This window comes from Arvicola amphibius, chromosome 1 (assembly GCF_903992535.2).
Source record: "Arvicola amphibius chromosome 1, mArvAmp1.2, whole genome shotgun sequence".
In the NCBI taxonomy this organism is placed as follows: domain Eukaryota; kingdom Metazoa; phylum Chordata; class Mammalia; order Rodentia; family Cricetidae; genus Arvicola; species Arvicola amphibius.
In genome coordinates this window covers 179,957,714-179,982,668 of record NC_052047.1, presented here as the reverse complement: position 1 = coordinate 179,982,668, position 24,955 = coordinate 179,957,714, and the positions used below count along the sequence as shown (strand labels likewise).

Sequence of the window (24,955 nt, the reverse complement as noted above, 5' to 3'; positions counted from 1 at the left end):
ATTCTCTTGTGTAGTGAAGGAAAAGGCATGAGGTGCTCTGGGAGTGCCTTCCAGTTCCTCACACCTGAGCTATACACCTGCCATCTCCCCTAATATGACAGAAATGGGGAAGGTAGACTAAGTTTGGCGTGAGAAGACTGAGTACTGCTGGGCCTTAGAAACAGATTCAAATTCCAGGAAGTCGGTGTGCTGTCCCATGGGTAGTCTGCAAGGAGATTGTCTAAGTCGTGAGGAGCCCCAGTAATTGTCAATAGTTAGCTATAAATTGTCAATTTATAGTGAAATTACCATCTTTTTCTCGTGTGATGTTGTAGGAGAACTCCGTGAAGCCAGAAGCCTCTTGGCTGGTTCTCTGGAGGTTTCCTGGGACAGAAACCCAGGAGCTTGAGTCTTGCAGGCCTCCCTGAAGGTGCGTGGTTGATCGGCAGTTATGATTCACCAGACAAGCTTTAATATATATAATTCAGTTTTAATAAAGGAAAGGAAAGGGAACTTACAAATCCAAGGTTCCAGCGAGGAGGGCAGGAAAACAAAGAGCAGGCAGGCCGCAGGCCCGCAAGATTTTATAAGTCAATATTAGCCTAAGGGGGACACGCCTAAGAGGGACACGCCTAAGAGGGACACGCCTTTAGACCAAGGGGGACACGCCTTCAGACCAAGGGGGACACGCCTTACAAAACAAGGTTTTGGGCTAGGCTTCCCCTTCATCTCCCCCTTTTGTCTAAATAAGACAGAACCAAACCAAATACAACTATATTCAATAGGAACAAATAATAAATATAAAATTACAAACAATATTAAGAAGAAACATATAACAAAAGTTTTACTAAGCATTCTATTTCAAGGAGTCTAAATAATGTAGAGGGTAACTACAATTATCTAATCTTCAACCCCATCAAAGATCTGAGAAGGGAAGTAATATTACTTAAGCAACCAGGAAGTACAAACAAGAAACTTCCAAAATGTGCAACAAATGACAGAGACAACTAACTACCTGGGCAGTCACCCAAAGTTTCGTTTTGCAATGTTGAGGCAACCAACTTTGGCTAAGGCCTAACACAACTGACATAACATTTTTCAAAGGCAAGGAACTTTTTGTAGAACTGTCCAACCCTGTCTTGGCAAGATAAGACAATCCTGTTTTTATCCATTTACGGATACTCTGAAACTTTGTCAGTGGCGAGGTATGGGCTTTTTCTTTGCCTAAAGGCCACTTCTGCCAAGAAGAAGACAAGCTCCCAGTGGAGTGTCTTTGGTGCTCAACATTCTCTCGGGAGTAGAGTGGTGTTGCCAGGAGTGATTGTGTCTCATAAGTACCAAACTCTAGGTTAGATTAAAGGCCATGTTCTACAGCTCTTCAAAGAGGTCGAAGATTATACTATCTATACTAAATATAATTTCTATGTATCTAAAAAACCTGAAAAACAACTGTGCAATAAATGAGGACAATATCCCCAAACGTAAACAATGTCATTATACAAATAATATCAGAGGTAGAAATGTACATTGCAATATGATAAATATCTCAATATAACAATTGTTTTAAACAGAGGTAGAAGCATACTCTCATACAATAGAGGTAGAAGCATACTCACATACAATGTTCAATATACAAGAATCAACACCAATGCAATTTTCTAATAACAATAATTCACAAATACTAATCATCCCATCAAACCAGGTAATCTCCCCCCCCTTTTTTTTTTTCATAAACACCCCTGAGTCCATATAATACCTCCCCCATCCCCTCAACCCTATACCATCTACTAAATGATGTCCCTAAACCAGAGGGCAAACTCTGTTGGGAGAGGGGGCGTCGTCCTCTAAGATTGCTTCTAGCTGACATGGGGGCGACGTTCTTCTCAGGGGGTTCCATGAAAGCAAATGATGGTAAAATTCCCAGAATAACATTTGGTCGAGGAAATTGTAACTAGCCTCTGAGTGTTTTGAGGAGGTCTGGCCAGAGTGTTGTCAAAATTGTACACCATTTGAAACTGTCTTGTGTAGTTGGTATCAAAAAAAAAAAAAAAACCAAAAAAAAGGTCTAATTTTAGCGCTATTAAAAACATGACGTCATAGTAACCAGGTGAAATTGATGTTGTGGGGCCCCATCTTCATCCTGGAAACTTCAAAGATTACTGAAGGAAAATTTGTTGTTTGTTACAGGAAAGGTAAACATTATCTACAAAGACATATACAGACATATATATTCGATGGAAGGTATAATAAAGACAGACAGATATGAGGAAAGGCAAAGAAAGTTTATCAAGTATCATCATCATCATCATTATCATCATTATTATTATTATTATTATTATTATTATTATTACTATTATTATTCTGTCCCATTTCATGGCTCCTGACCTGAGACAGAAACTCTGAGATATCTCTTATAAACAGGCTTGGAATTGAAGAAGGACTGAGCCATAGTCCAACTCCAAAACCAGCTCTATATACATATAAATAAAGGCACAGTATATATGTAAAAAAATGTTTTATACTTACTAAACATATTCGGGTTCTGTGTTGATCCATATTAGGTTGTAACTAGTGTCCATGCATCAGTATTTAAATATCCAGGGTCCCTTAAGTTCTTTGAAGATGAGTGGTTTCCTGTGGAGATAAGAAAAGAACCCTGCCCCCAACCTATATGCTTTTCTTACCATCAGTATGATCATCATCCTTGTGAATGAATTATTTTTCTTTTCCAAGGGGCTTCTTCTCTTCAAACCGAACCTTTATTAATTTTGACGGTATCCACAATTTTTCCTCTCCTGTGGAGACAAGAGCAAAACCCCTTCCCCAACGCAGCACATCTCCTGGCTTCCACTGCGAGGTCAGCACATCCTTGAAATAAACTGGTTGATTTAATTCAGCAGACTTTTCCATTATCCAATGTCTTTCTGCAGCCGTTGTCCCCTTCTCATTAGCGTTGAGAAAATTCAAGGTTAATAAAGCACTATGTAACCTATTTCTAGGGGTATTTTCCACCCCTTTCTGTTTGTTTAACATGTCCTTTATAGTTCTATTTGATCTTTCTATGACTGCTTGACCTGTAGGATTGTATGGTATACCTGTAACATGCTTAATATTGTAATAAGCAAAAAACTGTTTCATTTTCCTAGAAACATAAGCTGGACCATTATCCGTCTTTATTTGTGTAGGTATACCCATGATGGCCATAACTTCTAATAAATGAGTGATTACTGAATCAGCTTTTTCTGAGCTTAAAGCAGTTGCCCATTGAAAACCTGAATAAGTGTCAATGGTGTGGTGTACATATTTTAATTTGCCAAATTCTGCAAAGTGAAACACATCCATCTGCCAGATTTCATTCCTTTGAGTGCCCTTTGGATTAGCCCCTGCAGGCAGTGGTGTTTGGTTATAAAAAGAGCAAGTAGGGCATTTCTTTACAATTTCCTTAGCTTGTTGCCATGTAATAGAAAATTCTTTCTTCAAGCCTTTGCTATTGACATGATGTTTTTTATGAAATTCAGAGGCCTGCAGCACACTACCAATCAACAATTGATCAATTTCTGCATTACCTTTTGCTAGAGGACCTGGCAGACCCGTATGAGATCGGATGTGTGTTATATACATAGGGCAAAGCCTGTTCCTGATCATGTCTTGTACCTGGATAAACAATGAGGTTAGTTCTGTATCATCAGGTATAAATTCAGCAGTTTCAATATGTAAGATTACTCTTTCTGCATATTGTGAATCAGTAACTATATTAAGCGGTTCTTTAAAATCCCTTACCACCATAAGAATGGCATATAATTCTGCCTTCTGGACAGAATCATAAGGGCTTTGTTCCACCTTACTCAAATCTTCTGATTTGTAACCTGCTTTCCCTGATTTATTAGCATCAGTATAAAATGTACGTGCTCCAGTTATTGGAGCATCACGGATGATTCGGGGGAGAATCCAAGAAGTTCTCTTTATAAAGTTAAGCCTCTTGCTTTTCGGATAGTTGTTATTGATTTCTCCCAAAAAATTAGCAGCAAGCTCTTTGCCATGGTTCGTTATCTTCCCACAATTTTTTTAGTTCATCAGCAGTGAAAGGAACTATAATTTCTGCTGGGTCTATGCCTGCTAGTTGACGAAGTCTCAATTTGCCTTTTATAATTAATTCAGAGACTTTTTCCACATAAGTTTTTATTTTCTTACTTGGTTTATGTGGTAAAAAGATCCATTCTAAGATAATATCATCTCTCTGCATTAAAATTCCTGTAGGAGAAATTTTGGAAGGCAATATGACGAGAATACAACTGAGCTCTGGATTCACCCTGTCCACATGTGTCTCTTGTAATTTCTCCTGCAATCATTCTCAGCTCCTTTTCTGCTTCAGCTGTTAATTCTCTGGGACTGTTTAAGTCTTTTTCACCATCCAAGGTTTTATTTAAATGAATTATCATATCAGGTGTTATGCCAACAGCTGGTCGTAAGCTGGAAATGTCTCCTAACAACCTTTGAAAGTCATTGAGAGTCCGTAACCGATCTCTCCTAATTTGTGCTTTTTGTGTCTTAATTTTTTGTAAACCTATTTTATAACCTAGATAATTAACAGAATCTCCTCTCTGAATTTTTTCAGGAGCAATCTGCAATCCCCATTTAGGTAAAAGTATTTTTACTTCTTCAAACAGTCTTTCTAAAGTAGCCATGTTTGAATCAGATAACAGAATATCATCCATGTAATGATAGATTATAGACTTGGGAAATTGCTTGCGTATTATTTGCAATGGTTGATTTACAAAATATTGGCACAGGGTGGGAGAGTTCAACATGCCCTGTGGGAGGACGGTCCACTGGTATCTCCTTGTAGGTTGAGAGTTATTATAAGTAGGCACTGTGAAGGCAAACTTTTCTCTGTCTTTTTCTTGTAAAGGTATAGTGAAGAAACAATCCTTTAAATCAATTACTATGAGAGGCCATCCTTTTGGTAATAAAGATGGCAGAGGAATTCCAGATTGCAGAGAGCCCATAGGTTGAATAACCTTATTGATAGCCCTAAGATCTGTCACCATTCTCCACTTACCAGATTTTTTCTTAACAACAAATACAGGAGAATTCCAAGGGCTGGTAGATTCTTCTATATGTCGAGCATCTAATTGCTCTTGTACCAGCTGTTCTAAAGCCTGCAACTTTTCCTCAGCTAATGGCCATTGCTTTGTCCATATTGGTTTCTCAGTCAACCATTTTAGAGGCAGTGCTGTTCGTATCTCTGAAGGGCCATCAATTGCTTTGCATTCTTGTACAGCCCGAACAGCTGGTTTCCGCCTTCTGTAATATCTTTTAATATTTCCCTCGGTGATAGAGGCTCTAGAAGCAGCAGGAATGTTAATTTGGGTATTCCATTGCTGCAACAGGTCACGGCCCCATAAATTCACTGCAATATTGGCTACATATGGCCTTAATTTTCCTATTTGTCCTTCTGGCCCTATGCATTCAACCCATCTCGTGCTCTGCTTTACTTGAGATAGGGTTCCAATTCCCAGGAACTGAACATTTACATCCTGAAGAGGCCAATACGGATGCCAAGATTCTGGAGTAATGATACTTACATCCGCACCTGTGTCCAGTAGGCCAGTAATAAAAACGCCATTTACACATACTCTTAACTTTGGTCTTTGTTCATTTATAAAAGTCTGCCAAAATACACGTAACTCATCTTTCAGGCCATTTTTGCTTTTAACAGCAGGCATGGGGCTTTCTAATTTTCTTGACGAGGCATGTTCTCGGCAGTAACCGGAAATGACTGGACCACATTCGCCATGGGGGCCTGCGAGAGGCCCCCCATTGAGTTTCCCAGTGGCAACAGGTTGCCTTGTCTATCTCTTGTTGACCTGCACTCATTTGTCCAGTGTCTGCCTTTTCCACATCTCCTACATATACCTGAAGGCTGAGTCCTCCTATGTCTGTTATTTCTAGAAGAGGCATTATTATTATTATTATTATTATTGTTATTATTATTATTATTATTGTTATTATTATTATTATTATTTCTGAAAATCCGTTGTCTGCAATTCCTTTTAATATGTCCCATCTTGCCACAGTTAAAACATTTGGTAACTTGATGTCTCCTTTTTGCATTAGAAATTGCTTCTTCGACCCATGCTTCAGTGCCATAGTCAAATGATTCAACATTCATTGTATGTAAGACCCATTCGTCCAAGGGCGCTGATCTCATCTTTAAAGGCCCCAGGATCCTTTTACACTCCACATTGGCATTCTCATAAGCCAAAGATTCAATTATTATACGTCTTGCTTCTGGGTCAGATATCCCTATCTGTACAGCTTTAGTTAGCCTTTGTAAAAAATCACTAAAGGGTTCTCTCTGACCCTGTTTAACTCTGATATATGATTCCAGTCTCTGTCCTGGGTCTTGAACCCTGTCCCAAGCCTTTAAGGCTGCTGTAGTACATATGGATAAGGTGTGTTCATCATAATTCGCTTGTTCCAGAGGATCGGAGAAAAGTCCTTCACCTAGAATTTGATCTAGGGAGATCTCAATTCCCTTTGCTCTTTCCTGCTGTTCTAAAAGTTTAGCCTCTTGTCTGAACATGCATTTCCAATTTAATTGTGACCCACTCTCTAGAACAGCTGATACTAATTGTACCCAATCATGGGGCGTTGCCTTATTGCTTATAGACCAAGTTTTGAGCATCTCTCTAACAAAGGACGAATGTAGCCCAAAGTTCATAATGGCTTGTTTAATTTCTTTGAGATCATTCATACGGACGGGTTCCCATGTATATTCCTTGATGACTTTAGGGTTTTTGGAACCAGTCACCTTTTCTGACGTTACTATTGGAAAGGCAGGTAGAACTTTATGGAAATTATCCCGGAGAGTTTTACTCATTGACGGAGTTAAATTTCGCCTTTGTACCGTTTGCTCCTGTTCTATAATTTCCTCAATCTTTTCTAATCTGCTTACTATTCCCTTCTGTAAGGCCTGGATCTCCTGTCCAGAATTATGCTCCAAGGCCTTCATGGAGGATTCCAAAACATGAAGTTTGTCCAGTAGAGTTAGTATCTCATCCTTGGATAGAATTTTCATGGCATGAATTGTGCCTTCTTGTATTGACAATCTGTCAGCCAATCTGTCATATCCTTTAGTCAAAGTCCGATTTTCACATTCAGCAGTTTTAATTCTCTCTGATAATGTTTCAGACAGGGACTGAAGTTTACGATCCAAATCAGCTGTTCTCTCCTCCGCAGCAATGAGTCTCTCCTTAATATCAGACTGTAGTTTTTCTAAATTTTGCTCATTTGACCGAGTCATATCAGACAAAGCCCTATTCCCTTCCTTGAGACCTTCAAACTCTTTCTTGGTGTCAGTCTGAATTGTTTTTGCAAATACCTCGACCGACTTAAAGTTGTCACTCAAAACAGTTGTGCCCTTTCTTAAGCATTCAACCTCTGTCCTAAGAATCCTGGTTTCATTCTGTAAGGACTTTATCATTTTTCTATTTTCAAACCATGTAAGGGAGAAACCAAATACGAGAAAAATTGCAAGCCCTATAAACATCCAAGTTATGGGAATATCATATGTATCCTGTAATATTTCTACCATAGTACAATTAAATAGACTGCAGAAGCTTTCAACGGTGATATGGTCAGACATTTTTTTTTTTTTTTTTTTTTAATCAAAAGAAATTTTACCTGAAATGACCGTTCCCTGCCAGTAGGTCGCTAGGGCAATAACCGCTCGGCCAAACCGAGTCTGCAGTACCAGCGGAGCTCGAATGTTGGGACTCAGGCAGTAACCGCTAGTCTCCGGCAGGTCAGGGCCCAGGCCGAACTCAGCCGGGACTGGTGCTACCTGAGGGGTTAGCGAGCTCGGACTGAGTCACCCGCGCACACACACACGTCCTTTGCTCCGTACAAGCGGGGCTGGGACAGGCTAGTCTGGGAAACTGCTCTGAAGCAATCAAGAGCCCAAGGCCGAATCCCTGCCACGCAGTGTGGGAACTGGAGCTGAAGGCTCCCAAATGCCCTAGTTGGACGCCAAATGAAGGTGCGTGGTTGATCGGCAGTTATGATTCACCAGACAAGCTTTAATATATATAATTCAGTTTTAATAAAGGAAAGGAAAGGGAACTTACAAATCCAAGGTTCCAGCGAGGAGGGCAGGAAAACAAAGAGCAGGCAGGCCGCAGGCCCGCAAGATTTTATAAGTCAATATTAGCCTAAGGGGGACACGCCTAAGAGGGACACGCCTAAGAGGGACACGCCTTTAGACCAAGGGGGACACGCCTTCAGACCAAGGGGGACACGCCTTACAAAACAAGGTTTTGGGCTAGGCTTCCCCTTCACCTCCCCACTCTGCTGACAGAGTGTCCCATGTTCCAATGAGTCGCATTCCTTGGTCAACACCTCACCTCCCGCATTTACAGACGTGAGCTCTTGATCTATGTCTGGAGGCTGTGATCTAATAAAAGGGCTGCCTCTTTTGAGCATGCCAGTGCTGCCCATTCCTAATTATTAATTGATACAATGGGCACACCCCAATCACAGAGCTAGGGCCAAAAATAACACTATGAATCATGCACAGCCCTATTGTTTTATTTTGGAATTTGAAGTCTTTACTCAGAAGATGGTCAGTGTCTGGGAGCTCAGGTTGTTTACTGTCCCATTAGGAGGCCAGTGTAGGTACATAATATAGGGTGGAATCTGAGGAGACACAGGGCACAACAGAGCGATGCCATCTCAGAGACTCAGGTCCAGTGGCCGGTCAACAGAACAGCAGGTTCCTAATGTTCGTGTGGAGACCCAGGCCACACAGCGGATGCGTGTCTCTCCCATCGGTTCCTTCAGGGTTCTCTAGCGTGTGTGTAGCTTATTTTGGACTTTAGTCTTTGGCACACACCCCAGAGCTGGAACAGGATGCTAAGTAACTGCCTGAGCACCAGGTGCTTTCTGGGTCCAGAGGGGATTATCAGCTCCAGGGAAGCTAAGGTCAGGTTTCTGACAGACTACCAGCTAAAGACACACAACAGGGAAGCAGAGCAAGGCCACACCCAATATTCTTGGGGAAAACGGAAAGAGCACCCTAGCTAGGAGGCAGCTTGTGGGAGTCCAGAGAAAGCAGTTTCTGGATCAGCAGCTAGTTCCTGCTTATGCTTGGTGAGGAGGTGAAGGGAGCGCAGTGTGTGCTTGCTTGAATGTGTGCACGCACACACCTTGCACGTTGGGCTGGTTGCTGTTTTTCCAAGCAGATGGAAAGCCGGAATGTGACTTCAGAATCCAAGATGTACATAGCATGAGCTAATGCTCTCTTTATTCTTAGCACCGGCTGGGTCCTGATGAGAACATGTGTCTACTCTTAGGCTTAAGGAAGGTCAGACTGACGTCCTGAGGGAGGGCGCTGCCAGCAGAGGGAATGTGAAGCACATATGCAGTCGAAGATTTCCTAGCAGCCATCGTGAAACGCAGTGAACGAGTTAGTTTTAATAGCATATACCCTTTAACCCAGTATGTTCAGAAGATTTTTGGAAGCCAGTGTCTACTTCTGCATTCGTAGCATTTTCCCTTCACACTGCGTCTCCTGCGCTCACAGCCACTTGTGACTGTTAGTGCCTCACTGACAGCCCAGGCTGAGGAGGAACTGCAAAGCCGGCAAGTGTTAGACAGTGGGAGGTGGAACAGGAAAGGTACGACCTTGACCTAGAGGGGGATAAGGTCCTCAGAGGGTAAACAGCTTTCCAAGTGAAGGGCTGGTCCAGGTAATGGGTATCAGTGGTTTCCAGCTCCGTGGGAGCTCCCTCTCTCACCAGTGGTTTACATTCCAGCTGTGTGAGATGCTTCATTAAATCTAAACAGGGAAACCAAGCCCGATCGTGTTTACCTTAACTACTTCCTTCATTTATCCAAAACTAAGTGGGGAGCCCTGTCCTCCCTACCTCTCAGGAATGGGGTTGTCTCTACTCTCTGGATGTTAAAGCTCGGATGGTGACTATGCTCTGCTTTGGGTATGGCTAGAGACGAGAGGAGCTGTTAACCGGCATACTGATAGCCCTCTCGTACCATGGTTCCTTGGGTTACTGTCAGATGCTGTCTTTTATGGTGTCCAGACCGCTCTACACATCTAGAGTGAAGCATGCGGGAAGAGAGGTCAGTGTCCATTTTGAGAAGAGGTAGAATTTGGGTGCTGATAAGGTAATGTCAGCCTTCTCAGCCTGAATGAGGGGGTGGGAAGTGAGCCATACAGGGGTTCAGCTTTTGTGTTCACAGCCTTTGTATAAGGCCCCAGTCTTCACTGGGTTGTAAAATTCCCTCCTAGTCAAAAGTTAGTAAAGGTAAGAAGTGAGGTGTGAGCTGTTGGACCATTATGTGTCTATAAACGAGCAGCTCCATTCGCGTCCGGTTCCCAGATCCTCTTTGGAGCAGCACTGTTGGCCAGGTGATTGATTCCAGCTACAGCTTTGGGACTGGGCTGACCGAAAGATGCTAGGGGCTTTTCTAAGCTGTGGCCACCATCCCAAGAGTTGTCTACGTCACTAATGGGAGTCTACTAGGTTATCAGGCCACTAATAGGAGTTTTGACTTTTGGTTTTAATGAGAACTTTTGTTTTTCATGAGGTGTGACCCAAACCAGTCTTGTCACACCAAGGCCAGAGAATCTCATTTGAGGTCCTCTGCAACCTTGCTTTGCAAAATCAGGCTGAGAACCAGAATGATCAGCACCAACAGCTAGCAGTGGCCAGTGCCTGGCACAGCCAGATAACAAAGTCAAGAGTCTGTGCTTCAGTAGGGTCCTGGGAGAGACCAACATCCAGCGGGATTTTAGGCAGACTGCTCATCAGCACCCTGACTAGCTCATGGAGACGATGCTGCCTGTCTCTCAGACAGTCATTTCTGCGGTTGGACGGTGCTCGCTTGAAAAAGCTTCTGTCAAGTCACAATCTATCAGTATCATCCCACACAAGACGCCCAGAGTTAGTATCATTGTTCTGAATGCCCACAAAGCAAGTGTTTGGAAATGTCCATTCCTTTCCTGTGACTGGGAAGCCTTGGCGCAGAGGCAGGGGCATGGTGAATGAAGCACAATGTCAACTCCAGCCCCTGGCAAAGGCCAGCAGGTCCCTAGACATCAAAGGAGCAGCATGAAGGGCCCTGCAATTTTGTCTTCCCTTTCTGTGCTGCCGGAGTAGAGTCCAAGGGGGAGGTTTGAATGGTTGAGGCTAGGAAGGGTTTTAGAGAAGTTGAAGGGCTTCAACTTCAAGCGGGGGGGGGGGGGCAGAAAGATGACTCGGCAGTTAAGAGCACTGACTGCTCTTCCAAAGGACCTTGACTCAGTTGCCAGCACCCAGATCATGGCTAACAGCTGTCTCTAACTCCAATTCCAAGGAAATCTGATGACCTTTTCTGGCTTCCCTGTCCATCCAATGTACATGGTAAACAGACATACATGCAGGGAAAACACCCATACGCATACCATAAAAGTAAATAAAGCTAAAAAACAAACCTGACGCTAAAACAAACAACACCAAGTGTCAGAGAGTGATGCCTGGTGTAGCCGTCCTTCTGCTGGGCGCGCGGCAGGGTGAAGACATCTACGGCGGAGATGAGCGAGAGGGGCCGTGTGGTAGAACCGAAAGAGCAGCTGTGGTCCTGAGGCTGGGCTGCCCTACTCCTCTCTGAGCGTGCTTTTCTAGAGAGCAGTATGGTTAGCACAGCCTGCTGTCCGCTGGTTTGGGGGTGCAGTCACGGGTGACTGTGTCATTTGGCACACCTGGTAAGGATAGGGGAGGATGGCGGTATGAAGGTGGAAGAGGTCAGGCAGGAGAGAGGCCGAGGCCAGAAGACCGCTGCATGTCCCGTGTGACCCCACTGTCTCTCTGAAGCAAGTGTGTGCTGCACAGAAGATTTCGGAGGGCCCTTCTGAAAGATTGTGGGGCTGCAGTCAGCTGTTGTGGTTATTAAACGTTACCCGGAGGGCAGCTCCAGAGGTGGACTTCCAAGTGTTTATCCAGAGAGACTTCCTAGAGCTTAGAATTGAACCCTCTCTGGAGAAAGTGTTTCCAAACTGTCTTCCAACAGAGGCTTGACCCCCTTGTGAGAGTCCAGCTTCAAAGAAATGTCTGCATGGCCTCAATTCCGTAGCAACACGTGTCACCTGGGCTGGTGATGACACTTTGCTCTGCATCTAGAAACAAGCTGGAACTCATTCCATAGCTCAGCTGACTGTGTCATGTGCAGATTCTTTGGAGGCATATGATCTTGTTTGAGACTTCATCTGTTACACAGGGCTGTCTCAGTAGTAGTGTCGTCCTTGTGAATGCCCCAATGTGGGTCCGCATGGTTCCCTCACGGTCCTGACCATTGTCCCCCCATCACCCAAAATCCAAATCCACCTTTGACACAGCAGCACCTCCCTTGAAACGTGTTCACTAAGATCAAAGGGTGCAAAGTGGGGGGGGGGGGGGGGGCAGCAGGTCTGTTCTTAAAGGCAGCCCTTCTCCGTGTCTCTCCTGCCAGTCTGAGGACCCTGTTGTCCTTCTCACCTCCTGTGTCCCATTTCCCATCTCATTGCTGGATGCTTGCTTCTAACTCTGTACATCTGCATTTTCTCCTGTGCATCTGCCACGTTGTCATGGAAACTCAGTGGCCACGGGCCACACATACCTGGTGTCATCTGAATGTGGTGGTGTGGTACGTGTATTTGCTCACGCTTTTATTTTGAATCCTTTCCAATGTGACATCTGCTAAAATGTCTCCCTTATGATTTGCTTGGTGATCACAGCCTTCTCATCATTCATTGAGCGCAGGACCTGATCTCACAGAATCTGAAAAGAACTATGTGGTAAGATGCCTGTTGAATAAGACTGTGGCTTTCCTAAAGAGAACCCTAACTGACTGCAGCGTGTAGACCAGAGTAACGCCTGGTAAACATCCCGCTGTGGTTTTCAAGAGCCCACCACTGATGTAGTAGAGCCAGGGATTTAGAGACAGTCACACCCTGTCTGCAGGTGGGATTCAATAATGGTTAGTGCATGACTGGGGGATCCATTCCTGGATTTCTAGCCTGAGATTATTCCAGCTGTAGCAGTTCCTCACTAATGAGAGGCTTTTGTGCTGCTCTTCCCTAGAAACAGTCATACTAAATGCCGAATTCCTCTGTCTTACCTGTCTTTCCATGCTTACCTGGATCCCTCCTGCACTCCACTACTGGAATCTCTGTTGTTGTTTTTTTTAACCTGGATCTTCAACTTTGTTTTTCTCCCTGGACTTACGTGCTTCGTCTGGAATGTCACATCTCTTCCTTTCTCTTTTTTTTTTTTTTTTGTGTGTGTCCCCACATTGACTGTTTTATGGGGGTTTCTGGATATCGCGGGGCCACCTCACAGGAAGCGGTTTGCAATGAGATCATAAACATTGCCGAGAAATCTGTTCATTACTGCAGCACTGTCTCTCATCCCCTTGACTTCCATCACAAGGTACTCCCCTCTGACGGTAAATCATCTTTAATCGTTTCTCAGCAACCTCAAGCCCAGCAGCGGAGAGTCACCCCAGACAGGAGTCAGCCCTCACAGGATTTGTAAGTACAGTCTGAGAACTTTGGTTCTTATGTTGTTGGACTCTCTGCTTTGGAAAATGATTGGCTGATTCCGTAGCAGCTGTTTGGGGGAAATGAGCGAATTGATTCCCGCCTCTTTGGGGATTTCTAGGGAAGGCCATATTTCCTGTCAGCCAATGAAGACAGGTGGTAGGTGAATGAAAGAGGTCATGAGCAACTGGGAGAGAGATGGGTAAAGAATTAATGACCATGCCGGGCGGTGGTGGCGCACGCCTTTAATCCCAGCACTGGGGAGGCAGAAGCAGGCGAATCTCTGGAGTTTGAGGCCAGCCTGCTCTACAAGAGCTAGTTCCAGGACAAGTTCCAAAGCTACAGAGAAACCCTGTCTCTCAAAACCTTAAAAAAAAAAAAAAAAAAAAAAAAGAATTAATGACCATACAAGGGGAAATGAGAGTTGTGCTAATGAGTTTCAATATCAATGCTATGGAGAACAGAGAAAAAGGAACAGTTAATTCTGAGCTGAAATGAATGAACAGTGTTGATTTATTTACTCATTCATCCAAAAAAATTATTGGATACACCCTATGGTTTATACATGGGAGAAAATTCTGTTCATAGAAGAAGAAAAGTAATTTGAGCCCAGCTCTGAGTAAAAGACGTAGAGTGGACGGACTGTGTTGGGAGAGCCTGAAGGAGGCCTGTGTGGCTCGCAGAGGGTTCATGGAGGTGAGGATAGAGATGAAAGTTAGGATGTTAGGGTGGGACCAGATTCTAGATTGCAGCTGAAATCGGTTTGGATTTTCTTTTCCAGACACCAGGAAGCCGCTGAAGGTTTTAAAGTGAGGTGTGTATCGATCATGTTTATTCTAGGGAGATAAATCTGGCAACAGAAGGAGGATGGGATTCAGAAACAAGGGACAGGGGTGCTGGTTAGGAGGTATGAAGTTGGTCATGGTGGTCTTAGCTAGAACAGAGTGAGCTTTTTGTAAGCTTGGAAATTTATAAGATGACCAACCGAGAGCCAGGGTAAAGAGTGATCGACGGTGAAGGAGAACAAGAAAGGGCAGCAGGAACAGGCTTAGGCTTAGGAATGCTCCCTTTCATAGGGCAGAGCCCATAGCATCTGGCGACTGTATAACAATAGGGAATGTTCCATTAGAAAGGCTGAAGAGGAAGTTTGACATGCATGGGGTGGGGAACTGGAGACCAAGGGACACTGGAGACAGGGCAGAGTCTTAGGCATATTTGTGTCAAAGAAAGAGGTGAGAAAACTGAAAGATACAAGTAAGAAGCTGTAAGTGGGAGAAGAGGCTTCAGCCTGGACAGGAGACAGGGTCCTTGCACACGGTAACAGGGGCAGGACAGCACGCAGGGACAGACTCTGGTCTGGCAAGGAGGAAGATTAAGGTCTAGTCACATCAGGTTTCCATCTTGGAGAGTGGGGACAAGAATCTGAAGCACTCTGTTGAGAGTGGGGTGCCAGAACCAGCAGAGAATCTCAGCTGGAGGGTTTCTGAGCTGCTGGGGACATTAGGGCTAAGTGGGACCAAGGCCACAAGGGTAGAGATTTTCTATCTCCACTGTTTGTCTACAAACAAACAGTTATTTTCCAGAACATGGACTAGCAAAGTGACCGTGGTGGAAATTCAGGGGACGGTCAGTGTAAGATGGTAGTGCGGGTATGCAGTAGACAGCTAGCTGTAGGAGTCCAGGTTAGGTAGGAAATAAAGACAGAAACGTAGGAAAGGTGTTCACTTACCCACTGGAGATCTGCCTCCATCTTTTAATTCCTCACCTGGTGGCAGCCAGGTCCTTCCACCAAAGTCTCAACAGCCGGGGACAGGTAGTGGAAGCAGGTGACCTAGGGTGTGTCACTCAGCGCAAGCCTCTCGGTTCTGGAAGACACTGCCGCAGGCTTGTTTCTAGTCGCTCTTCCCCCACATTGGGACTCACAGACATTACTGGAAATGGCATTAGACAGGCCTGTTTACAAGATTCTGGTGCTACTGGGACGTTTGGAATCGATGAATAGTGAGCTGTGGCGTTGGTGCCCATGAGAGGCCCTGGAAGCATTTGCTGGGGGATGAGCGAGAACAAAGCTGGCCCTTGGTGCTGAAGCTGATGTCAGTTTCACAACAAGCTTTACTGTTGTCAGGACACAGAGCAGCGCAAGCCAGATGTCCTAGGCCAAAGAGCAAGTCAATAAAAACCTTATCTGCGGCTATCGTTGGGGTGGAGCAGAATTAGAAAGCTTTTGGGGTCTCCTGAAAAGGAGCCCTATAGTTTGAAACACTCAAGAAGGTTTCATTAAACAGCGTGACAATGGGAATGTGCTATATTATTTTAGTTGTTGTTGTTATTATTATTTTGTTTTTAAGACAAGGTCTCACTCTGTAGGCCAGGAGCTCAGCATGTAGCACAGAGTGTGCATGGACTCAATGACAGTCTTCCTGCCCCAACCTCCTACATGCTCAGATCACAGACATGAGCCATTTAAAACATCTTCCCACCTGCCTATGTCTGTAACCTGGTTTTACAATTCCCTTTTGTTTTCTAATGTATACGACCAGAATTTAATGCTCATGGAGCTAAATAACTGCCAATTATTCTTAATAATTTACCTATATCACCCTATCATCAAAAAGGGTGTGGTTAACTTTAAAGGCAGTAAAGGGGACAGAGAGGGATGAAGACAATAAAGGTCTGCCATTGTGATGAAAGAAAACTGAGATTAATGATTAATTCGTGATATTCAGTAACTCCCCACCCTTCTCAGTCTTAATTTTTCAAATGCTAAACTGCTAGAGAAATAATCAGTACAATGTTTTTATCATCCAACGGGAAATGTGATGTAAATGTTGGGTTCACAGTACTGGGATTCATAAATGGTCATTAAATCCTGCCAGCAACCGAGCCACTCACTGGTCCTCTTTCTGATTTGTCGATGTAGCTACCAAGCACTGTATAGCTATGTGCCGCAGAACGATGATGAGTTAGAACTCCGAGATGGAGATATTGTTGACGTCATGGAAAAATGTGACGACGGATGGTTTGTTGGTAAGATCCCCGTCATCCTTTTTTCCTAGTGGGGTATGGAGGGAAGGGTGAGAGATGGTGGGACATGCCAAAAAGCAGTCCTCTTTGCACAGAGAGCAATCTCTCAGCCCCTGTAGGAATGCTGGGTCTCTCATTCTCAGGGCAGTATGAATGTTACTGAGTGGAACCTAAAGCCCAGCTAGGCTGGTGTCTGTGACACAGGCTGCGGGTGTCAAATTCATCATTGCTATTAATTGGGTTCAGTTTGTATTTCTATTGTGTATATGTTTAGCATTCACAGACTGTATTTTTAAAGCTCTTAAGAAACAATATAAAAAACATAAGAAACATCTGACTAAGACTAGGTCTCCACCATGAAGCACATGTATGGATGGTCCTAACACCCTTTTATTTACTCTAGGCTTTTAATAACTTGAACAAAACCAATCAGCTCAAATAATAAAAAAGGGCATAAAGCTCAGTGGGGTAGAACATTTGCTCAAAGCATGGGGTCCCGGGTTTGTTCCCTAGAACCACAGACCACACACACACGGGGGTGGGGGGGGGAGAACAATAAAAGATTTACCTTTTCAGGAAAGGGAGAGAAAGGCCGACATCCACAGAGATTCCACTGCAAACCCAGTGTGCTGACTGTGCTTTCACTGCCTTCTCTTACAAGGACCCCTGCAAGATAAAAATGAGCTTCTCTTGACAAATTCAAATCGTGAGGGGCCGGTCTCTCTGATAGCAAATGCCAGACTGCCCGTTACTTCCCAGCATGCATCCTGTCTGTTGGGTGGTCAGTAGAGCGGGAGCCACTGGTTTACTCTGGGCATTAGTCTCCTCCTTTCTAACACCAGACCTTGTCTGAGCTCCCCAGAAGAAGCTTCCTAAAACAGTGTTGGGACTGAAGTGGTCAGAACATGAAGCTTCAGGAAGACAGGTTGGAGGACAGGACCACTTCCTAGAGAGTTCTTTGTCCTCCAGAAGTCAGGCTTCCCTGTGGGGTTCTTTACAAAAGAGAGTCTTATCAGTTAGCCAGAGGCATATTACAGTTTCACAGTAGCGGTAGGCATGCCAAGTGTAAAATTTAAAATTTTTAGAAAGGTCACACTGAAAAAATAAAGAGGAACACATAAAATCAGTTCTGATGTTTTATGAGCCTGAAGTATTCAGATATTATCTTTTGAACACATTAACAATGTTAGTGGTATATTTTACATTGTTTTCATTCTAAGTATTTGGAAGCACAATCCTTAGTTACTGTGTGTGGATGTCCTCCTAAAGAATGAGGCTGAGGCAGGAGAATGTCGTATTCTAGGCAAGTTTGAGCTGTACCACAAGACTGTGTCTCCAAAAGTGTGTGGCGGGGGCGGGAGGGGGGGCTGAGAGAAAGAGGGAGAGGTTGAGAAGGGGGTTGCTGCTAAGTTCCTCTAGGAGTGCTTCCATTTCCAACCCATAGGGAAGGGACAGCAGTTCTCCCAGGAAGGCAGGCGCCCTGGTTGACTGGAATACATTGGGATGAATATCTTCCTTGCACAGCCGAGTACACATTTAGTCAGTGAACACAGAGTGTTGGGAAGACCAGTGGGGTTGGTGTGGGCATCAGAAGACTTGCGTTCAGATTCAGCCTCCAACATTGGTGAAGCTCAGGGACCTGAGAAGTATTACTTAAAGTCTGGGTCCCTCCATCTGAAAAGTGTATCTTGCTTGCCCTCTCTCCCAACCCTGCTTCCTCATTTTGTAGCCCAAATGAGGTAGCTGTGGAAACCACTGTGTGGTATTGTTACCGAGGGACTGTGCAGAATGTCCAGAATTCTCTCTGAACTCAGCGTGTCTTCTCATTTTGCGTCTGTTTTTGTTTCCTTGTTATGTTTCTTGCAGGCACTTCAAGAAGGACGAGGCAGTTTGGTACTTTTCCGGGCAACTATGTAAAACCTTTATATCTGTAAGAAGACTGAAAAAATCACAGAGATTATTTTTCTCAGAGGACGAAGCATCATTCATGAACTGGTCTCTTTATTTAAATATTGAGTCAGCAGGAAATTCAATGCAGTTGGTAAAGAATTCAAGGAGAGGAACAAAGAAGTGTGTTAAAAACCCACTGTGTATCAGGGCTTGACTGTGTGCTTGAGGAAAGTAGTATTTACGTGGCTGCTTTGGGAGCTGCTCCCCCACTGTTTGGGTAATCTGATCTGGAGTAGTGTCCATGGGCAGCATTAGCCAAAACTGTGCTTAGTCTTCGCCCACTCCCCCTGGGGCAGATAACTCAATTCCTAGCCATGTGCCACAGGCCCAGCCTGAGCATCACTGACCATGCCTGCCTCTATCCCTGGCTGTCCCAGAGCCAGCAGAACCCCAGAGCTGCTGGAAGCCAGTCTGGGTTGCTGAGGTTCTCCTTCAGCACCACAACTTGATGAGGTCTAGGTAAAGACATGGAGGCAGACCGGGTGCCCTGGCATTCAGTCAGCAGGGTGACATTGCTCTTGACTGCCCTGATATTCAAACAGAAAGCATGCCATATTTGTCCTGAGCTTGGGAGCAGGTGGCCAGGCAGATGGGTTACATTTGTGTTTCCACGTGACCGAGGCAGTCACCTTGCGGCTCTGGAGGTCACTCGGAGTATACTCCTTTCCTGGTCACCACCACTGGCTGGTCAGGGTGGCATGTCCCTTTCTTCTCTGGCTTAGTGTGAGCTCGATACCCCTGAGCCCACAGACTCCAGACTGGGCTCTAGTAGTTCTCTTGGCATGTGTAGGAGCAAGATGGCTGCTGGGCCACCATGCTAAGACACCCTCAAACCTGGAGGGATCCCAGCATTGCCTGTGGAGGGGTTCAAAGGCCGCTCGGAATGTTGTCTCTCCCGACCCTTGTCCCCCTCCTCCACAGCACCCCAGGCCAGGGAGTCCTGATGCACATGGGGAAACGTCCATTCAGAGCCGAGGAGTCATACATACACTGTCTGGGTATGAAGCTGGAGTTCCGCTCCTTCTGATGGCTACCAGGAGTCTGTCCTCTGTGGGTCCTGGTCATGAAGAGGGGACCCCTTTGACACCTGGGTGCTGTCACCACACTAATTGTTAGATCCCTAATTGACACAAATCTAGGTATGGCCTATTCCCAGAGCTCAACTTGCCAGGGGTTCAGCTGAGTGGACAACATAGGAAAAGGAACCCAATCTAGAGAGACTGTGAGACGTGCAGAGGGTGTGAGAAGGGATGAGTTTCTCCTGGGGTGGGTACCCTAGAAAACATTGCCAGGTTTGCATCTCCCTCAGCTCACTGAGGATGCGGGGAGAACCTTTGTCGGAGGGTATTTATGTCTGGGAATACTTGGAATTTTCCCCAGACTCTCAGCCTCTTATTCTACCCCCAGATACATGGACAAGGTCACAGATCGCAGGAATCGTAGGTGATAGGGGTATATACTGGAACCCCTGGCTCTCTGCATGTAGTTGAGAATCATTCTAACCACTACCCCAAAGTCTGGAGTCTTTACAAGTCGGACATTTGTTTTCAGTGGCTGTTCCAGATAGCTTAGGCTGCCACTTGCTTCCCCCCACCACCCGTCAGCCACAGTTCTCCAAGGAGGCTCGCAGGAAAGACACTGCCACTGATTGATTCACACTGAAAAATAAGTGGGTGATAGGAGGAAGGTGTTGCCTCCTTCGGGTTTTTCACTGACAGAGCAGAGCCTTTAATCCCAAGGGTGAAGGGTGTACAACTGAGGGGTTAGAAGCTTCCTGGGCAGAAAAGCCCTGGTGACTCTATGACCTGTTGCTTTGGAAGCTTTGCTTCACTGGCCGGTAGCACTGCTTTCTTTTTTCTTTGCCCCTCTCAGGGGAATATAGCAGAAAATATAATAATAATAATAATAAAATAAATGCATATATGCATTTTTTAACCCATTTGGAATGTAGTCCTTGCTCTCTCCTAGATGCCAATCACGAACAGTGCAATTGTATCTAAATTTCCTGAGGGGTGCTTTTTGATTAAGTAGGTAACTTCAAACACCCCTTTAAATACAGCTAGAAAAAAAACCATTTTGTAAAAGCCACCTTTGCACCCAATGCCAGCGTCACACAAATGATCTCCCAAAATCCAGGTATGCCCCCCTTTAATAAAAATCTTTCCAGCTTCCTGTGTATGAGAAAAATGAAAGGAGCAAAGGTTTTCAATTAATCCTTTGTCTTCAGACATTTAGTAATATAAAGTACCTATTTTTATGCTGAATTGTTTATACAGGTTTACTAACAGCAAGCGCAGCTAACTGGCGGCATGCCTCACAACACGGTTTTGATATATTAGCCATGCTTCCCAGGTAAATGCATGTCCCAAACTACTCACCTTTTGCAGTCTCTCTGGGATCAGTAAAAGAAAAGACATCACGTCTGAGAACTGGGACTGTAAATATGTAATGTATATTTAACTTTGTGTAGCCCGTGTACCTACCTTGTATAGAAGATAATTTTTAAAACTTGAGCAGAAATGGAGTAAAATAAGAAAGTCATGAAGGTTTTTTTTCCCACTTTTATTTAAATGAAGGAATTTCAAATAATTCACCTGCAGACTTTTAGCACCAAAATAGTCATTGGAAATTATTAACATATACAGTTGTTCTTTGGGGAAAAGATGACAACTATAATATCATTTACAGTTTTCATTTTGCAGTTCTGTTTATCTGCAGTAGCATTACATCCTATTGCTGGAAAAAGGTTACTTCCAAAAAAAAAAAAAAAGATTATATTCAGAAAAAAAATAACTGACATATGTAACCTACTAAGGTAGTGCATCTAAATTCCACACCAAGCGCATGTACTATGCAGACACAGATTTTTCTGTTCATTTATTTTTCTTTATTGCAGTGGATTGATTTGGTAGACGTGTTGAATTACTACTTTGCTGTACATATTATTTAATAAACTTTATTCAGAATTACGTGGCACCTTTGTGTTTCTGTCCCTCCTTGCTTCCTTCTTCCTGTGAGGGAGGCCCCACTGCTACTTCGGGTTCTCATGCCCGCCTCTCCGTTCTTAATCCCTGACCGCCAGATTTCCTCTTCTCCCCTTACTTTTTCTCAGCAGCGCGACTCTGATCATTTATACATTGGTAAAAGTACATTATTTGTTCTGATAACAACAACAGTGACTTAAGACTGTGTCTTAAATGAAACCTTATGAAATATATATGTCTCAGTTTGCTCCTCAGAACATGGAAAAACATGCCATTTAGTTTTCGGCTCTCAAGTGTGGCTGTGACTCTTCTGCTGTGCTGAGTGGCTTGGCTTTTCTCCCCACATCAAGTATATTAAAACACTCAACCCTATCCAAGTCCCCTTCCCCCTTCTGCGACCACCCCTGCAGCATTCCACTCCATAACTGAGCTGCCACCTCACTCCGGTGGCCGCAGCGTGCGTACAGACCTCCTCTCCCTTGTCCTGCCCTCTGCCTTCCCTAAGTAGTAGTTTGCAGCTGCTGGACAGTGAGGTGGGGCCTCAGACAGGTCAGGAGAGGGTTGCTTTCTGGGGTCTGCTGGTCTCCAGCCTGGTCCAGTTTCACAGGCACTGCTAACCTTCCTCTTGTACCTCTGTCCATCTCTTCAAACTCCATTTAGAGCCTGACCACTTTTACTTTTGTATCCAAGCCATTTTCTCTTGCCCAGACCATTGCAATAACTGTAGCTGGCCTGCTGGTTTCTCCCTTGCCTCCTGCCCCCCAGCCATGACAGGGCAGCCAAAGCCTTCATTGTGAGATTGACCATATACTCTATTGGTTGTGGACTGAATCCATGAGCACTGCCCTTACCTCTCCGTGGCAACCCACAATCCCATCTGCTGATTTCTCGTGACTTGTTCTCACCTGTATCCTTAAGGTCAGCACTCCGAGAGCATCATGCTCGCCACGCCTTGTGCTTAGAAGACCCTTTCCCTGAAAGCTGTTGACTCCCTCTCTTTCTTTGGGCCTTCGTTTTGTTCTGCTTAAGGCTCCCACTGGTCACCTTATATAGGATGGAAACTATTGTCCCCACTCAAGCATTCTGTCCTCTTTTCGTTGATGAATGTAGGTTCATTTCTCCTTACATACTAAACATGCGTGGCTTCCTATAGTCTTAGGATTTTCTTTTAATAGAGCTTGCACATAGCTCCAAAAGATGTGTATCCTGTTCTCTATTGTTGATACACGTGTGAGATTCTTGCCAGCTTTTTAGCACAGTGAAAGAACGATGCTGTTCGGAGGAGAGCTATTGACTCCGAGAAGGAACATTTTAGACCTTTGGAGAATGTCAAGTTCCCTTCCTGAGGTACCAACTTCTACTCCTGCCAAGTCCAAGAGAGTGTGTTTCTCACCTTCTAGTTAAAACCGCAGCCAGCCTCCCTGAAAGGCTGTTGCTTGGCTTTGGCCAGCAGCTTCTCAACACTCAGAGATCTTCGCTGTGTTTCTCATCCCTTGGTTGCTTTCTCTCAGCACGTGTTGCCCCAGGGACTGATTCTTCATAGTACAAGTATGAGCCAGAGAGTCACTATGAAGGCCCTTTTAGTGAGAAACCCAACACTATTGGCTTGTGTGGAGACATACCAAAAAGAGTTCAAAGTAGCCTCAGGCAGGAGTGGATCCAGGAACTCAAACTTTCTCTGCTGTATTTATCTTATTCTTGGCTCTGTGGTCTTGTTTGACTTCATTTTCTATTACTGAGTACAGCTATGGGGTGCAGGGAGTGTCATTTTTAGTTTTCCAACTCTAGGTGCAAAGGTGCTTCTGTCTGGCTTTCCCTGAAAACAATTCCAGACTCTGGTAGATTCCTCCTGGATTTTATTTTGGTACCTGGTCCCATGTATCCCAGGCTTGCCTATATAGCAGAGGATGACCTTGAGTTACCATTCCTCCTTCCTCCAACTTTGGAGTTCTGGGAGTATAATGGTGTGCCACCACACCATCTATGCTATGCTGGGGGTGGAACCCTTTCTGCATGCTCAAAGCAAGTACTCTATCAACTGAGCTACATCTCTAGCCTACTTCCTGCGTTTTATTTTTCTCTGAAGTAGTCACTGACCAAAAAACCACTAAAACCTCCCGTGGAAAGAGACAGGACAGGCTAGACTGGTGTACTGCGTTAAGAAGGGATTTCTTTAATCCCAGCAACTAGGAGGCAGAGGCAGGCCAATTTTTGTGACTTCGAAGCCTGCCTGGTCTACATAGTTCTGAGACAGCCAAGGCTACATAACAGACCCAGGCTCAAAACAACAACAATAACAACTAAAAAGGGGAAGGAACTGGATGTCAATGGGCCCCTAGGTATGGGGAGTAGAGGAAGTCCTGAGTGAATGTGTTTTGTTGACATCAGCACAGCCATGAAGGATTCCAATGTCTCAGAACAGTGAGAATGTCAAGGCCATCCCCTGGTCCAACCACTGATGTTTGCGTGTGTGTGTGTGTGTGTGTGTGTGTGTGTGTGTGTGTGTGTGTATAAAGATTAATCACAGCTTGCTCATCCCTGAGACTTCAGCCTGAGATTACATCCTTACAAAGACCCCTTACTGAGATTAGCTCAAAAGACTCCTGAATTGTGCTGTATAAAACAAATACACCAAGTTCCAGGCTACTTCTGGTGAATCTCCATCAGTGCACATGGTCCACCCAATCCCAGCTTTTCTGTATGTGTATCTGTCAGTTCTTCAGTCACCCCATGTAGGTCAGTCCCTAGGTCATGGAGTTCATAGCATCTAGCCTTGGAGAATTATTCAGCAAGTTTTGGAAAGAAACACCACTATCTTGTTCCAATAAGAGTTTCAGTGTGGCTGAGTAGAAACAATATACTGAAGCTCTTTGATGCAGACCTTGGGAAGAACCCGGTGGAGGATGACATCTGCCAAGTAGATGAAGTCTTTCCGGTGCCTACCGTGCATTACACACACCGCCTACCTCCCCCTGCAGTATTGTAGGGAGGTATCCTTATATCTGTCAGACTCCCAGAACTGCAGCCCAATGGAATATGATATGCAAAAACTAAGTAGATTCTGTTTGACTCCAGAGCTGGCCTCTTTTCCTTTGAGCACACTCTACTGCCTCCGAGGGACAGCTGAGACAAGAGCATAGAGCAGCATGCACCTGCATCATCTAATGTTTACCAAAAGACTACAGCATCTCTAGTACATCATGAAACAAACATAACAGGGATGACACTTTGCTGAGTGCCTACCATGCTTAAGCACTGAGAGTTTGATGAAAGGTTCCTGTCACTCCCTGCTAGGGCTGGCACAACAGTAATGTAATGGCACAGAAGAAATCTTCCTGTGCCCCCATTGATTCCATGCCATCTTTCTCATCACAGCCTCTTGGGAGTTTGGTTCAGCTTCATGCCTCTTCTTCTTTGCTACCACACACTAACTCTTTGTCACCTC

The 24,955-nt window shown here is 44.6% G+C and overlaps 1 protein-coding gene across 10 annotated transcripts in view; it reads left to right on the top strand.

The window, feature by feature from the left end:
- The window catches only part of Sorbs1 (sorbin and SH3 domain containing 1), a 135,142-nt gene extending 116,587 nt beyond the window's left edge, over nucleotides 1–18,555 (top strand). For 7 of the 10 annotated variants that reach the window (XM_038334285.1, XM_038334267.1, XM_038334315.1 and 4 more), the window contains 4 exons: nucleotides 13,485–13,543; nucleotides 14,334–14,366; nucleotides 16,473–16,579; nucleotides 18,443–18,555. In XM_038334285.1, the coding sequence (XP_038190213.1) occupies nucleotides 13,485–13,543; nucleotides 14,334–14,366; nucleotides 16,473–16,579; nucleotides 18,443–18,510 (267 nt within the window). In that variant the 3' untranslated portion in view covers nucleotides 18,511–18,555. Of the gene's footprint in view, nucleotides 1–12,748; nucleotides 12,809–13,484; nucleotides 13,544–14,333; nucleotides 14,367–15,516; nucleotides 15,523–16,472; nucleotides 16,580–18,442 lie in introns of all 10 variants that reach the window. The other 3 variants (XM_038334290.1, XM_038334239.1, XM_038334276.1) reach the window with 3 other exon arrangements.
- The last annotated feature ends 6,400 nt before the right edge of the window (nucleotides 18,556–24,955 follow it).